This window comes from Tachypleus tridentatus, chromosome 13 (assembly GCF_004210375.1).
Source record: "Tachypleus tridentatus isolate NWPU-2018 chromosome 13, ASM421037v1, whole genome shotgun sequence".
NCBI lineage: Eukaryota > Metazoa > Arthropoda > Merostomata > Xiphosura > Limulidae > Tachypleus > Tachypleus tridentatus.
In genome coordinates, this window is record NC_134837.1 from 246,383,901 (window position 1) to 246,402,139 (window position 18,239).

Sequence of the window (18,239 nt, forward strand, 5' to 3'; positions counted from 1 at the left end):
AAATTTTTATGTGGAGGAGCGAACAACGTTTTGACCTTCGTGAATCTGACGATGACCGAAGAAGGTCGAAACGTTGTTCGCTCCTCTACATAAAAATTTTCTCAACCCAAACAACCGTTTTACATGTATATTGTTGAGAGATTTGTAAGTTATAGTGGCATGCTAGTTTCAAACAATAAAAATAGTTTTTGTTATTACAAGTAGTTGGAGTCACAGTTAATTTATTTTCAGTAATTCTTGCTTATATGTAAAACAATATCGCAAATAAAACTAAAATTCTTTAAAATGAAATATTAAGAAAGATACTTTCATAGTACTAATTAATAATCTTACGTCAAATTTAGTGTATAATAAATGTTATAACATAGAAACAAAGACTGAAGTATTATAGATGAAAAGTTACATAACGACGGCAGTATTATCTATGTTCTAAGCCAGATAGTACTACTGAATTTTTTGATGACTAGATTTCATTGGATAATCAGTTGATTATTATTGTTTTATAGATATTTTCTATCGTAATCACTATAATATTTCATGTAGATCTCTTGAGAGGTCAGTGGTAAATTTTTGGACTTACAATCTAGGATTTGATATGCAAGGATGGATAGACCACAGATAGTCCATTGTGTATCTTAGCGCTACAAAAACAACATATGCCATGTGGTTCGATTTGTTTAAGATATTTAATTTAGGCCAAGATCTACTCAGTGAAGCGCAAAAACAAATTGTCTGTCTTGCAGAAACTACAATTTACAAGGATATCCAGGAATGTTAGGAGCAGAAAACTTGTTCATAACATATTACTCAATGCGATAGAATCTGTAAGACATCTCTAATTGCATTTATCATTAAAGAAATGTGAAAATGAATAAAAATAATAATTATACATAAAAGTACCTCTTTAATGCGTCGTTGGAAATTGAATAATATTAAAAACTATGAACTTGTTTCTTTAATTTATTGAAAACCACAAGTCTACTATTTCACCTTTCACCTGAAAACCACAAGTCTACGATCTCAACATTCACCTGAAAACCACAAGTCTACGATCTCACCTTTCACCTGAATGTTAAGACAAACGAAGAGGTTAATGGATGTTATATTATTACTTTATTTATATATACTATAGGCATACATTGTTTATAAAAAGCTCAAAACACCTTTACATAATACATTTTTAACGAGTTTATTGATGCATGGAATCACTTTTAATGGTGGAAATTATACAACTGCACTGAACGTTGTACACGGTACGTTGGTTACTTTATCAAACTATGGAGTTGAGGTTTCACAACTTCACATGTAGAAATTATTCATAAAAATATCTCTTCTGACTTACCAGGACGTGGCGTCCTAGGCTTTGCTTGTCTGACTTCAAGGTTGGCTCTGTGAGCATGCTTTTGTTTATTACATGTTAAACGTTAAGACGTAGATGCTCCTTGAACATTGATATTTGGTAAATCTATTTCTTTACCTATGTTTAAACAATCATATTCATTTATTGAATTACTAGAACATGCCTAATGTACAATTGTATTTTTAACGATATTCTCATAAGAAAGAAACAAGCACAACTCATTTTTGACTTTCACAGCTATTACGATTATGTTTTATTCATGCTGTTACCATATTCTATCTGAAGAAAAATCTTGTAAAAACAACACCTAATATGTACACCAGGACATATGACGTAGCATGCTATAATTCTGATGTCTTGTATCCTGAGGCTATAACACTAAATAGCCATACAATTCTGAAAGTACCACCAAATAGACGTTTTCTTTACTTTGTACATATTCTAAAGGCACTAGTTCATTTTTCTTCAACGCAGTTCGTGCATGAAACAATTGAACACAAAAGAAGTTGTGTCTCATACAGCAGTGGAGAGAATATGATGTTCCACTGAAGACTGCTTTGGCCTCTGAAAAGTAATTAAAAACGTCAAATAATTTTTGTTTGGAGGAGTTTTAGGAAAATATGATTTTATTTCTCCCTTTAACGTACACATGCATCTGAGTTGATTACCTTAAATTATGAACATGTTTGTGTTTTATGATTATTTAGTGCTGTACAATTAGCATAAGATAAATAATATACTAAGTCTGAAATGATACAAAACGGTTGACCCATTAAGTCACGGCCTGTCATGGCCAAGTGGCTATGGCGCTTGACTCGTAATCTGAGGGTCGCGGGTTGTAATCCCCGTCGCACCACAAATGCTCGCCCTTTCAGCCGTGGGGATGTTATAATATTCGGTAAGTTCCACTATTCGTTGGTAAAAGAGTAGCCGAAGAGTTGGCGGTGGGTGGTGATGTCTAGCTGCCTTCCCTCTAGTCTTACATTGCTAAATTATGGACGGCTAGAGCAGATAGCTTTCGTGTAGCTTGGCGCGAAATTAAAAAACAAACAAACAAACATTAAGTCACTTTTAAATTGTGAGTAATGGACTACAACCCAAGCATGTTTCATGCTACTGTAATTAGTTATTTACATTTTAACAATTAAATTAACAATAAAGAAACCAGATATTTGCTCATAATAAACAAAGAAAAATAAAGTCGTGATATCAGAATAGCTCATACTTTATACTCGTTCTGTATGATAAGCATTTCTCAGATAATGTTTGAGTCACACGAATTTGTAAATAAACGCAAACGAACAAACATAACCTAATACATGTTTTTGTTTCTTATTGAGGACGAGACAGAATTTGGGTACATTTTGAAAACATTTGTAAAGCTGCTTGTGGAAAAAAGGAGGAAATCCAAGTTTGTAAAGTCAAAGGACAATGTTTTACAACAAAAGCATTATCAAATTCGGTTACAGGTATTAATTTAAAACTCATTTAATTAAACAAATTAACGTTGGTTAACATAAAAACTACATTTGATTATTTGAGTAAATAATGACTGAATGACAGTATTTTTAGAAGGCAAACTGTCGAGGACTTTATTTGAGTGTAAGCAGTAGACAGCTTGAAGAGAGAGAAACGTAGAAGCAATTCGGACACTACAACACTGCAACGTTTCGGACTACTATGCCTAAAATCAGGGAAAATTAAATTTCCTTTCTCTGTGAGAATTTTATGAATTGTGTGAGCTGCAAAATTCGTTTTTTGCAGTTTATTTTATTTTTGTGTGGCATGATATGATACTTAAAATTTATCTTATCTACTTTTTAGCTTCGAGATGGAATTAATTAATTTGGTTTAAAATTAACCTCTAACTGTAAGATACAGTAAACTGTAGTAACATTTTACGGGAAATATGTGTTTTCATAGTAGTAGTATAATTTTTACGTGTTCAATCGTTTTTATATTGATTTTTGTTTGATGTAACAATTATGGGTTTTCAGTGAGTATTTTTACAAAGTATAAATATTTATGTTCTTAATTTTTTAAATAAAGTGAAGTAGGTTTATTACTGAACTAATTTAAAATTAAATTTTAAAAATTCGTTATAACTGGGTTTTATTATGATTAATTCATACATCGTGTCGTACGACCTAACGATAAGATATTACGTTTAATAAACATATAGAAGTGTTAAGGAAAACTAATATTTATAAAATTAATATCATATGTAATCAATATTAATCAATACTTAAGTATTTTTAACAACTACTTTATTATTAGGTTACTATATTTGTTATTTTAAAATAAACATGTATATAAACATATTCCAGTAATGAATTTGTTTGTTAAGAAAATATACAGTTTTAACTGTAGACAAAATATGTTTCAAGTAGAATTCACGTTTTACTCTCATATCTAAACGTTAATGTGACACTTTATGCATATAAAACATGAACCATTTGATAAGGTGACTGCAACTTACTTGATCTGTTTTTTGAAGGTCACTTTTCAGAGACGTTTCTATTGTAGTTCCATTTCCATCATCTTTAACCTTTGGTAGAGATGACATCTCAACTTCCTTCAGATCACACTTTTCATTCAGGAAGTCAGAGTTTTCTGTAAGTGCAAAAGTTGATGCCACACCTTCATCACTTACCCCCTCATTTCTCAGTCTTTCGTCTTCCCTCCACTAAAAGGAAGTGAATGATGTAAGATTAGTATAATCAACTAAACTCTATGACGGCTTTCTTACCGTGCACCCTTATGAGGTACCAAGAAGATAAAACGACCATAAGATGAGAACGATAAATAAAATAGGTTCTTTCTGTGAATTCATCATAATTACATTTATTAAGCGATATTAATTAATAGTAAGCCTGTAGTCAGTATTGTTCTGTGAAAAAAGTATTATTACTCCCATCCTATGGTGGTGAATATTTTGTTCTCAGTCTGGTTTGTTCGGATAATATAACTCATAGAGTTTTCATCTGATATTGATCAAATGTGGTATAAATATTAGGTGTTCACCTCAAAGCAAGCATCTAACGTTTGCTGAATGTAGCTTAAAAGTAAGAGTTGACCATTTCGTTATAACTGTAGCCAGTTAGGTTAACATTTAAGATTAAATAAGGAAGAAAGAAGATATTGGCACCTATATCCGCGTTTTTGGAATGATTGGTGAATATTTTAGGTTGGTTATTGCGAAACTAGGAAACAAAAAAAAAGTAAGTCCTTTTCTAGTTAAATGCTAGAAGGAAAAGCGGAAGAAACAGGAGCAAAAAGATAAGAAAGAATGGAATAGGAAGATAATATCAAATATTGGACGAGCTTTAAGATATCAGAGTGCGCAAAATGGATTAAATATAAACAGTGTTGATGACCCAGTGCATTCACTTTTGTATTTGAAGTGGCATAGAATGAGTGAATGAAATAACGTTTGACAGTTTGTGTAGGAGTTCTGTTCTTTACGGAAACTGGTTGTCACGGTATGATTTATTACTTCTTTATTACTTGTAACTTAATTAACTCCTTGTTTATTCAGTAACAAAAATATGTTTTCTGAGAATTCATACGTAATAAAATTATGAAAACATCTCCTTCGGCTTTTCAAGTTAGTGTTCATAAATAAATAAATAATTTGAATTAACTACTCGAATAGTCCCTGATGGGGTGAAAAGCGGTTTCCTATCCATCCTTAGTATAACCTCATCTGAAAAGTTCTTGGGATGAAATTCCACAACTAAGGAGCGTGTCCAACTTGAACTTATGTGTGTAACATCGGGAGGTCCTGGAGATGGTGAAAAAGCATAATTTCAACTTAGATCGTTAACACAATTTTCAAAAAAGTGTAAAATATTGTCCTAATGCTACAGTTTACCAATATGAAGTTTATACTTTTTACCAAAAGAAATAATTCGATAAACATCAACGGCTGCCATCAGATCACGATATTGCATCCACTGCGATATTTATCAGTGTTACATAAGAATAACTAACGGTTACATTTGAAAGAAACACGAAGATACGTATTTCTTTCATGGTCACAATAGATACTTGTACACGTATTTTATTTGAGACACTATTCTATATTTGTTTTATTTAATAAAAAGAGCCTACATGTTAAAATCATTTAGTTTTCGGTCAGTGGAAAATGAAATATATTGTGAATATTAATATAAATATATCTACCTGTTTAATGCCACTTCACCTATTTACCTGAAAAGTCATGTTTTGTTGAAATAAGATCAAGAAACTGGGCATCATGTTTAGGAGATTCGTCGTCTATCAGAGAATGAAGTTTCCTGAAAAAATACACGGTATTTGGAATCGCTTGCTTTTATTATTTTTGAAAACGAGTAACAAAAACGTAATTTACTTCTGAAGCATAAATAACAACCAGAAGAAACGCGTGAAAAACTTTATCAATAATTACGTTGAAACGGATCTTCAAAAACTATAGTTTCTATACTTTGTTACGGTCATGCCAGCATTAATTCTAAAGATGTTGTTTTATGTGTTTTCACATTGTGAATGATTATGATGATTAATGTTGACGTTGTTTAAGGGGAAAGCGATGCAATTTGTTTTACAAACTTCTGTAAGTAATGTGTAATCGAACAATGAATCTTAGCAATGAAAGTTCTTACACTTGCAGCTGACCCACAACGGGATTTATTATCTATCTAAATATCAAACGTATTGGTTCTGTTAATATAACGACTTGATATTATGTGGCAACAACAGCTAAACTTGTATGTTTATGTGACTTAATATTATTAGCGATTACAAAAAGCTATTTTTTAGCCACAGTGGTTTGTGTGATTTAGCCAAGTAAGATAATTAAGAAGTTAAGTTTATGTTTATTGTAACAAAGAGAATGGTTCTTTAAAAAAACAATTTACCTGTACTGGTAATAATAATTTTGTAAAAAGTAAATTTGAAACATATTGGTGTGTGTGAAACACAAATAAATACATAAAATGATAGTAAATATAGTATTTTAGTAAATAGAGTAATTTTTTTGACATTAAAACTTCTTTGTTATTACACATTCGAAAGAGTTAATTAGTTTGCATTATTTAACAATGGCATGGCAGTGTGACGGAAATCTTGATTTCTCTCTTTTTTTTCAGGAGTAGGTTGACTCCTGTTTTTTGCCCTAATGGATTAGGGAATTAGAGCACTAAACCACTAGAAAATTATTGGAGGGTTGACTAGCTTTCTTATTTATCTGCTGCGGAGATTACGGGAGCTCTTTACGATTTTAGCCATTAATGATAAAAGAACACAATATCATGTATTGCAATTAGTGAAAAATTCACTTAGCTTTTACTGTGGTTTTTCTCTAATTATAAGTATTGTATTCCTAATAACTAAAACTAGTTACACAAGATAACACAGAAAAGGACTCAGTGACGTGATTTTAAGAAATAAGTATAAAAGGCAAGAATTTAAGAGACAAGAATTTGTATGAGAGAAAAAATAACAACTAAAAAGCTGTTTTTGAATTTTGCGCATAGCTGCACGGGGGCTATGTGTCCTAGGCGTCCATAATTTAACAGAGAAAGACTAGAGGGAAGGCAGCTAGTCGTTACCACTCACCGCTAACTCTTGGTCTACTCTTTCACCAACGAAAAGTTGAATTGAAAGTAGCATTATAACACTTTCATCGCTAAAAGAGTGTAGTGGGACGAGGATTTGAACCCCCTTCCCTCAAAGTGCTAATCGAGCATCTTAATCACCTAGTCATGCCACGCTAAAACTGCGAGAGAGAAGAAAAAAAACTGCCAGTTAAAAAGAAAGCGTCTCACAAACCCTACTGATTCTTTCAGCAAACTTCGTAACATTGCCGGCGAACTGGGCTAAAACCCGTGCAGTACCACAAAATTTTTCCCCAGTTTAATCTGTGAGTGTATGGATGGTGCTGGTAGGAAATTTCTGACTGAATATCTTTAATGTTGTTTAGCAATTCAAAATAAGGGACAGCAGCAGGTAGCCTTACTAGCTTAAATACTAAATACAAATACTTCTGTGAAAATAAGAAAGTTGTTTGAAGCTATACCCAAGTGTTTTTTGTATGTTTGGGTTACTTGCAATATACTTTCTGAAGAAGAAAATGTAATGTTTCTAATAAAAATAATGATTAAATTGTACGAAATGTTCTTTAGCACTATTCTTAATAGGAAACTGCAGTTCTGCCGTTTTTAAAAACTAGAACAAAACTATAAATAAAGATATAATCGTTTTTCATTTTAAATTGGGTCTTCTTAGTGAACAATACAATGGTTAGGATCCGTAAAGATTAACACGCTATTCTGTTGTTATCATATGATGAAGTTAAAAAAAGAAACATCAATATCACTTTCCATTTTTTTTGAAACATCTAATAACTTAAACATTCGGATTTGTATGAGAACTAAATATCAGAACATTTTAGTTATTTCACTGGACAAATAACCAGCGCTGAGTAAAATCTGCTTAACATACACTCGATTTAATAACATTGCGACAAACCATTTTGTTATGATGTATAATTCTTTTTGGTAATATATATTTATTCATATTGAATATTGCCAGTAAATAGAGAGATGATGAAGTTTTTACAAGCGACATAAATTGCAGCTCAAAATCGACTATATCTTAAGTCTAACAGACTTAAAACCAGTCTGTTCATCAGCAGAGTGCACAAATCTTTGAGCAACGCACCTTACAATATGACACTTATTTTTGAAACTTCGAAGTTGTTTGGACAAGTAAAAGCATCCACGCGTTTAAGCCTTGTGGCGAGTTTAATCTAGTTTAAACGTTTACATAAGATCTGAGAGCCGAGTCAGTCTAATTTCCTAATTCGATTAGGATGTATAGGCAGATAAATAACTAAAGTATATCTTATTCTGCACTTATGTGTTTATAATACGAGAATAAAGTTCGGGATGTGTACAGTCTGTGCAGGTATTTATAAAAACGACTACTCTTAAACTAAAAAGATGATATACGCATGATTACTAATTGGTTATTTCATACTTTATTATGCTAATTGATAATAGCTTCACTCACATTTGTTCTGATTTTCAATTTAAGACCGACGTTTTAGTGAAGTTAAAAGTCAGGAATAAAAAGACGGAAACTAAAATGAGCAATATACCTTAAACACACCGTCAGGGTTAAGTCTATACCCGTAAAACACATTATGTATATATATATATTAAATATGCAATGTCGTAGTTTTATAAAAGCTATGGATGTATTTATTGGAGTTAAAAGTGGTCACTGTTTCGCAGCAGAGAGTTGGACAACAACAATGACATTATAAAGTGACCTTAGAGTCACTTGGTACCAGTGTACCAAGTTAATATTGAGGAAACCCAAAGAAACATTCTTTAAGGCGATAAATATTATTGTATCATTAGTAGTTCCTTTTTTATTAAGTAATTCAAGTAAAAGTTTTATGTAAGATGTTTTAGACGAACTAGAAATGTCGTGTTCTCATGAAAATAACAATTTTAGTAATACGAAATATCTGTGGACCTAAATAACACACCTATAAAAACGAAAAATATTGTGAGAAAGATATTTAAAGGTGTTTGTTTGTTTTTGAATTTCGCACAAAGCTACACGAGAGCTATCTGCACTGGCTGTACCTAATTTAGCAGTGTAAGACTAGAGGGAAGGCAGCTGGTCATCACTACCCACCACCAACTCTAGGACTACTCTTTTACCAACAACTAGTGGGATTTACCCTCACTTTATACGGCCACCACTACTGAAAGAGCGAGCACGTTTGGTGCAACGGGGATTCGAACCCGTGACTCTGAGATTAAGAGTCGAGTACCTTAACCACCTGGCCATGCCAAGCCTGTTCAAATGTGAACCTTTGAAATAAGTAAACATAATATCAGACTACAAGTTAAAAAAAATTGAAATTTACATACATAGCTTACATTTTTTTCTAAATAGTTTACAATTAGCTCAAATGCCAAGTGCATATAAGTGTCTGGAATTAAGCACAAAGCCACACAATGGGCTATTTGTGCTCTGCCCGCCATGGATGTCAAAACCCGGTTTCTAGTAGTGGGAGTCCACAGACATAACAATGTGCCACTTGTTGGCCAATAGGCAAGTGAAAATGTGTCATGTTAAATATTTGAAAGTTTTCTTAAATATAGGATTATAAAACAATTATTAATGATATAAAACGACAATAAAACCAAAGCACAGACAGTTGTCAGAACTATAATCTCGTCTCCCGCTAGTACAGCGGTTAGACTAGGATTTACAATCAGGAGTTTATTGCCCCTTGATGGACTTGACACATCGCCAGATGTGACTTTGCTACAAGAAAAACACACACAATGTATTCTTAGTATTTGAGTGAACCCGGTAATTAAATATTTGCCAAATATTTATGCCTTTTAACAATTTATTAAGTTTCAAACTAGGTTTTGAATTGAATAATCGTATTTTTTGGTTGTTTGTAATTTCTTAGTTTCTTTTTTTAATAAAGATAATCAAAAATAATTATTTTGTAGACCATGACTGCCAAATTTTGTTGAAAAGTTTGACGGGGCAGGAAAAAACTAAGTATTTTGCAATAATTGTTATTAATGTTATATGTTTACTAATTCAAAAAAGTTCGGGACGGACGGGCACGTTCTCCTTCTGTCCTATGCGTTAGACGTCTAAATTTGTATCAAGCTTAATGCTTACACGTAAAATAGAAAAAAATTTGAATTTCAGTCAACAAGTAAACGAAGTAGAATATAAATTTAAATTGGTTAATTATGAATAAAAGGTTTCAAATACATTCTTACTTTTGTGTCCTCTCCTTTCCTTTGACGTCTGTAAAATGATAAGTCATTTTTTCAGCTAAGGTAAACATAATTGAAACTACAACCATACTATGACAAATTTCATTAGTTTTAGCTGTCAAATAGATTAATATGTTTCACAAAACCTCAGACTATACGTCTGCTTGAGCTTTTCTTTTCAGATATCATAGGAAATAAGTAAATAAAACAACTACTTCCTACTCAAAAAATTGCTGGCAGGGTTAAGTTGAAAAACAGACATTAGAAACTGAGTATTTGATAAACTAGAAATATTCACAAATAAGTGATAAATTAACTAAACGAAAATAGATTAAAACATGAAACTTTCAAAAGTAACCGGTTTGGCTAAATAATGATGGCATTGGGACACATATTTTTATGTTACATTAATAACAAGAATATGAAATAAATATAATTACAATATACTTACTAATAAGGATAAAAAAATCAAGATATTACTATAACGTTCATTTAGATTATAAATAAAGCCAAAATCTAAGTTCTCAAGTGGAGAGCCAGATTGACAGAAATTATAATTATATTTAATTAAAATCGATATTAAGACTTCAGATTTAGAAACAGTAATAATAATAATGTGGATAAAGGAGTATATATGCTGTATATTTTTAGGCTTAAGATCACGAATAATCACATTTGTATTGAGACACATCGAGAAATGTAGTTTGATGTGCTTTAAAGAAATAGGTTATGACAAGGATCTTCATAAATATAATAGTAATGTCTGTTGTTTATTGTATGTTAATGCAACTACTTTGCAGGATGGAGATGGATCTTCCCCAGAATTGGTATGGAGGCTCATTAGTATAATGTGGAAGTACATACTACTTTCCAATTTCGTATTTTGTTTTTTTTCGTTTTTTTTTTTACTTTTATGGGCAATTTTGCGTTTTTATGACAACTTCACCCTCAACAGGTGGATCTTCACCATATCTAATATGGAGAATAATTGGGTCCATGGGGACATATATACAACTTTCCAGTTTTGTATTTTGCCTTTTTTGTTTTTATGAGCATGTTTGCATGTTTTATCATTACTTTGCCCCTGTAAACGGATCTTCACCAAATGTGGTATGGACGTTCAATAATCTATAGGGAGATAGATACAAATTTTCAGTTTTGCGTTTTGCCGTTTTAATGGACGTTTTTTTTTTACCACTACTGCGCCCCTGGTGATGATTCTTTACAAACGTTTGCTAGAAGATTTGTTGAGTTTATGCGGAGATACATGCAAATTTCTGGTTTCACACTTTTGTTTTGTAGTTTTTAAGGACTTTTTTTGTAAATTTGTAGAAGGGAAGCAGCTTTTCATCACTAAGATAACGTTACATTAATCGTGAATTTACATAACTTCCGTCCAGGAGACGAGTACTTCAGCTTGTATATCAATAACTTTGTGAATGAGAACCTAGACGTCAGAGGAATTTTTGGAAAAGCTATCTCACAATAGTAATCTATCATATTCTTTTAGTTGGATATTTTAATTACGCTTACACCATTTATAGTTAAGTGGGTATAATATTTCTGTTTTTGCTATACAACATGATGTCTTTTTTTGAATATAAGTAGTTTAGATAAAGTTTTCGTTATTGTTACCTAACTATTACAATGAGCTTTGCTATTAAGAATAGATCTCATCGGTAACATTCTTTAGCCAATACAGCACGTATTGTAAATGATACAATTTTGAAATAAGGTTTAAAAATGTTTGAACAACGATATATCTTTGTCGCTCTCACTAATATAGAAAAAATATATTCATTTTGTGTACTTTAACATCTTTCACCAGTTTACTTTCTTCATGTTGACTTTCAAAACCAAATGATTTTTTCTGCTGAATTTGTACGCAAAAATATCGTAAGCTTTCTTATACTCTATGTATATAATAAGTAATTTATAGAACTTACATGCTGTACAAAGAATAACATTATAAATAATTCCAATACAATGAAATACACCAAGTATATTTCAAATATTTTTACAATTTCTTTATTTTAAGCAAACGTAGTTATAGATAGGTTATACTATAGAAATAACAAAAAATGGTAGAGCAGTATGCTAGTTCTTTTTTAATTTTCGTCTGTTTCAGGCTACTGCACATGTAGAGCTCTGGTTGTGTGTGTAAACAATGTGTTATAAAGACTGATGAAGGACTAATTTGTATATATTTTAAGTGACATCTATATAGATGGGATTTAAGTGAGTTAACTAACATTTGAGCCACAACATACATATAATGTCTGAGCAGATGTAAACTTATTAGTAAAGTTATTAAATAATTTTAAATGTTAAACTAAAATGGATTACAGTAATAGCTATATAAATTATCATGTTGAGAAATATATTAAATAAGCAGATGGCATTAATTATGGAAATGTTTAAAGGTAATTATAATTATTCATTTTCAAACTAACGACTGTGAAAAAATATTACAATGGCTGAAATATTCTGAAGAAATGTAGTGGGAGAGGCTACAAAATGTGTTAGAAACAGAAGTTAAAAGCTGTATTAATGGTAATTAAAAAAAACTATATAATGTAGTAACGATGCAGTTGTTTTCGAAATGTTAATTACTGTATACTCTATGCATAAAGGCGATTAAGAAAGCTTGAAATAGTTAATTGCAATATTAGGTAGAACTGAAAGCTATATTTTATGTTTTAATCATGTAAAATTTGTGTGCTATAACACTGAAATTGTTTCGAAAGATTTTGCTGAGACATAGTTCAAAGGTAAGCGTTATCCAAATAAAGGAATGCCAATTTTGAAATATGTTATGCTTTAAAAGAAAACTTACCTCGATATTCTAATCGTTGAGAACGATAATGTTTCAGAAGGACTTTAGTAAGAATAAGGACGATTAGAACAATCAAAACTCCGAATATAAGGCCCATTATTAGAGGAAGTTGGACTGTTGGCATTTCCGTAGCTAAAAAAAGAAATACCTTTTACTTTTATTTTAAAACTTCTATGTAAAGTCGTATATATTACCACACGTCGTCAGAAAATAAAACATGAAAAAATAAAATAATATAAATACACAAATACAATCATATCTGATTGGTAATTGTAGTATTATGTTTTACATATAACATGTTGATCAATATGTGTGAAAGACTTGTATATATTTAGCCTTTACGTTTACTGTTGTGTTTTAAGCTTGCTTGTAATTACACATTCTATGGCATTAGTTGCAACTCATTACTGTTTTTTGTTCTTTTAACTCTTTATGCGAATTTTCTGTGTCATATCTTCTGACTTTGATGCTTATTTTTTTTTGGTTATATTTATTTATATCACATATAAATCTAGTGCTAAACTAAATTAATCTCTAGTTATTTCGTTTATTATCGCATTTTTTACGTTGACATCTATTGCATTTTTTAAGTTAAAAGAAACGAAACTTTTTAAAGAAATTATCCACAAGAAGTGTTATTACCTACTCTATACATTGCAAAAAGAGTTGTGAGTTGTTAGACCTTTTACTGTAAAAATAAGTTCAAAATCTTAAACTAATTTATGGTGTTTTCTGTTAAATTTACAGAAAAAAAATTCATTGTTAAGTGCTATTGCAATTTACTCTAAAATAGTTGTTTGAGTCTGCGCTTTGTGCGTATTGTATAAGGAAATTAACGGTTTTATGTATATAACTGTTTCATCAAGTATTTCAAAGCATTTCTTTCTGTCATCTCATCAAGAAATGCTTTTACATTAATGTTTAATCCATACAAAATATGTTTTTATGCAAAAACTTTATGTTTTTTCACAGTCAATTTACAAAGAACTTTTTAAAAATAATATTTAACCCAGTACAATAATGTTTCTATTATTTATTTTAAGGTTTTCTTTTTTAAATTTGACACAAAACACATTATTATTAATCCATATAAAATAACTTGGGGCCCGGCATGGCCTAGCGCGTAAGGCGTGCGACTCGTAATCCGGGGTTTGCGCCCGCGTCGCGCTAAAGACATGCTCGCCCTCCCATCCGTGGGGGTGAATAATGTGACGGTCAATCCCATTATTTGTTGGTAAAAGAGTAGCCCAAGAGTTGGCGGTGGGTGGTGATGACTAGCTGCCTTCTCTCTAGTCTTACACTGCTAAATTAGGGACGGCTAGCACAGATAGCCCTCGAGTAGCTTTGTGCGAAATTCCCAAACAAACAAACAATAAAATAACTTACACATGTCTAATAAATTCAGACAAGGTCAGCTAAATAGTAATGGTCAGAACACTGACCATTACTAGCGAAATGTAATTGTGTATAAAATTAAAGGTTTAATTATAATATTTCATGTTAATTTAAAGAAATACTATCTTTTTGGTGTCAAATTATTTTTAAACGATTTCAAATTGGATTTCACTGGATTTGTGGTGTTTGAAAGTGAGTTATACGAATTAAAATCCTTGCGAATAATTTGATTGAAATTACGATATTTATTTATTTTTATAGTATTTTTACTTTATTTTTATTTTAAAGATTTAACCGTATTTTAATATACATTTTTTAACATTGGAAAACGTAGGTTAATTTCATATATCAGTCTTAGACCATTGGCTGAATATTTGCAAGTGACAGAACAGTTTTAAAAGAGAACATTTTCATTTGTTTTTACGAGTAAAACTGTACAATGGGCTATCAAGCCTATGTCTAGCGATTAAACCATTAGAGCGTTAAAACACTCTACATTAAGATAACTTCTCGAGAAGGTAACTTTTAAAGAAAAAACACGTATACAAACGTTCAGCACAAAACCACATACTATAAATTAAAGTTAAAACAGAATTGTATTGAAGTAGGTTAATAAATCAGACTATGGTTCGCTCCAGCACTGGCAGAACACCGTAGATATTTATATGGTCAATTGTTACAAATTTATTATGATATATTTATTTTAATATCGATGTTTAGTTTAGTTAATTATGTATTTAGAAATGCATGTACCTTATATTATTAAATCTGTATTGCAAAATTCTCACCTACTCACTAAAGTTATACATTCTCGAGTGTGGAATCAACAATATATGTGTGTATGTAAATGCTAATATTATTCTTTTAGCTTAAATTTCTATAATCTCACCTAACCTTTTAAAAGATAACCAACGCAACGTACCAAGAGACAATATATATTATTAGTTTGTTACAGTTGGTATACTGTAAGACTCGGAAGCTATAACTGTGATAAACGCTTATTAATCGGGAACTTCAGATATTTGATCTGGAACATTTATAGATTTTGAACATTATAAACCGTTTAAAATTAATGGATGAACTTCGAACGTTAGTATTTTTACTAAGACATTGTATGAAATTTTACGTGTAAAGAACTAGCTAGCTACCCTTTAATTGAATTGTATCGATATTAACTCGAAATTAATTCACTCATTGTGAGCCATCGATAGGATATAAAGGAAGTTCCCGATCAAATAGAAGACTCAGTATTGATTGTAAGTTTGTAAAACTTTTGAATATAAATTATGATTTGTAATAACTATTATTGTATTATTGTTTGTATATTAAATATATTTGTATTAATAAATAAAATTGTATGTATCAATCTTGTTGGCAAATATCATAAATTTGATGATTTCGACATTTAATTAACTTCTGAATTTAAATTACAATATAACTCAGTGTCAGGCTATTTCAAATTGTAATGCGTAACACAATAAATTTGGGGTACATCCAGGATAAATCGTAATACGTAACACCAAGACAAAAGTGTTTTAACAAAAAAATACACTAACTATTACTTTTCGTATAAAACTGTACTTATAAAAATGTATTGAAATATTTGAGCTTCTAACAAACAATTCCTAAATTATACATATATATATTCAAATGTTTCATTGTCATTTGTTGTTCAATGCATAAAAAATAAGGCTTATTTGATTTATTGCACCATGCTGTTAATATTGATTCATAAAAAAATGTGACAGAGTATGTTTTTATAGCGCAGTAAATGTTATCACAAGGCAATAAAAACAGAAACCTACCTTTTTCTTTTAATGTCGGTTCTTCACCTAGAGTAGTAGCTCGAAGAGTAACTAATGGGCTTCTCCCTAGAGAATTTATGGCATAAATGACGAGAATAAATGTTGACCCTGAAGGCAGTGAAGTAATGAAGAAGAAAGGAACATCTGTAGAAGAAATATTTGCTACAAGTCGTCCTTTTTCTTCGGTGAATACTTCAATTCGAAAGTGCTGTGCCAATCCTCCATCAAATCCTTCCAAGCAACGAACAGCAAGAGTTTCTTTTGTTTTATTTGTGATGGTACAGTTAGTGAGCGACTCTGGAAGACCTTGAAATAAAATACAAATACGTTTGTTCTGTAACTTAATTGATAATATACTTTAATTGTAAAATTGATTAACTGGATACCATCTTTCATAGTATTCGTACAAAAATACAAAGCCGAAGAAAGTTTAATTCACAGGGATTTATATGCACTTGCATAAGTAACCACGTTCGATTCTAAAAGTTAATGTTAAAACTTCCTTTACAGTTAACACATGTACATGGAAGTGATCACAACACTGACCGAAACGTCGTACATGTCCTAAAGAATAATCTTACTAACCGTAAAAGCTGTAAGTTGTAATGAAATTATCTATATTCTTCTATTAAGAGAAAGGATTACCATTTGCTCTCACTATTGTTTGTTTTGGAATATATGTTATTCATTGATATTATGAAATTAATATAATATCATAATAAACGTCCACTGCTAGTACAGTGGTAAGTCTACGGATTTACAATGCTGAAATCAGCGGTTCGATTCCCTTGGGTGGGCTCGGCAGATAACCCGGTGTGGCTTTGCTGTAAGATAAACACATATAATAATCACCCATTTTCTGGATTTTATTAACATTTTATTTATTCTTGTAATTCTTTTGTTAAATAATAACAATAAAGATGTGCTTAATTATAGTGTGCGAACATCAATTGCTGTAGCATAAAAGTTTGTGCATGTTTTCTATAGCATAGGCACATCAAGCTAACTCTTGTGTTCACAGAGGGGAATCGTAACACTGATTTTAGCGTTGTAAATTCAGAGACTTTCAAAAATCTTACCATGGGAGTATGTAAGGGTAATAAGGGCTTCAAATGAACAGTATGTTTTTCTTTCTTTTTTTCTTTCTTTAATAAAGTATTAATTTGTTTGTAAGCTAGTTCGTAGTATCAAATCGTGTATATATATATATAAGTGGCTTGAAAGGGACTATACTTAACAAATTAAACGAATTTTATATTTACAATGAGAGGCATATATCATTTATTGAAGTGAACAGAAAAGATAACTCGAAGATATAGTGTGTTGCGAAGATAAAAAAATAACAAATACATTCACACAATACATGCATTTTAAAATGCCATTTAATATCAATCATATGTTTCTCTGCGACATCGTTTCGCAGTTCTTAACAGTTCAAAGGCTGTATATACAAGCATTTAAAGTAGAAGTTGCTTTTTAATTAACATTTCAAATAATCTGTACCATGTAATGTATTAATAAAGTGTACTAAACAATAGGAAATAAAAACAATGGTCAGTCAGATTATCAATTTCAGAATGTGATCTTAATAAACAACAAATTTATAAAATAATAAATAGATATTTAGAATAATGAACTACAGGCAGTGCTAATTAATTAGTTTATATCAATGGAATACAGTGTAATATTATTTTTGTATATTAGTTATAAATGTAAATTACAATGTATTATAAACGAAAAACAATTTACCTCCAGGAGAGATTTTGTACTTGCATGGTATTTTTTGACGTCCAACCTGATTTTCTGCCCAACAAAAAAGCATTCCATATTCTTTATTTTCCCGGAACGATAGAGTGAGAAACCTGGTCGTGTGGTGACTTACAGAGGTTTTCATGGACCTCATACCCAGTGTATTATTGAGGATCCAGTGAAATTTGAGATCCTGTGGTGTTGCATTCACATCACACGTAACATTCGTTTGTGAACCGGGTAATACTGCAATCCTTTTCACATAAGGTTCCTTGCATGTTGGTAGATCT

General features: G+C 30.9%; 2 protein-coding genes across 2 annotated transcripts in view; both read right to left on the reverse strand.

The window, feature by feature from the left end:
• Nucleotides 1-1,137: 1,137 nt before the first annotated feature.
• On the reverse strand, nt 1,138-18,221 carry LOC143239579 (uncharacterized). The gene is made up of 8 exons (XM_076480778.1): nt 17,950-18,221; nt 16,201-16,506; nt 13,001-13,132; nt 10,168-10,195; nt 5,573-5,658; nt 5,008-5,144; nt 3,840-4,046; nt 1,138-1,924 (listed from the first exon to the last, which is right to left on the reverse strand). The coding sequence occupies exons 1-8, from the start codon at nt 18,101-18,103 to the stop codon at nt 1,874-1,876; spliced, it is 1,101 nt and encodes a 366-aa protein (XP_076336893.1). The 5' UTR covers nt 18,104-18,221; the 3' UTR covers nt 1,138-1,873.
• Nucleotides 18,079-18,239, reverse strand: part of LOC143239578 (nephrin-like) — a 121,701-nt gene continuing 121,540 nt past the window's right edge. The window contains exon 7 of the mRNA XM_076480777.1: nt 18,079-18,237. Within this exon, the coding sequence (XP_076336892.1) occupies nt 18,208-18,237 (30 nt within the window). The 3' untranslated portion in view covers nt 18,079-18,207. The remainder of the gene's footprint in view (nt 18,238-18,239) is intronic.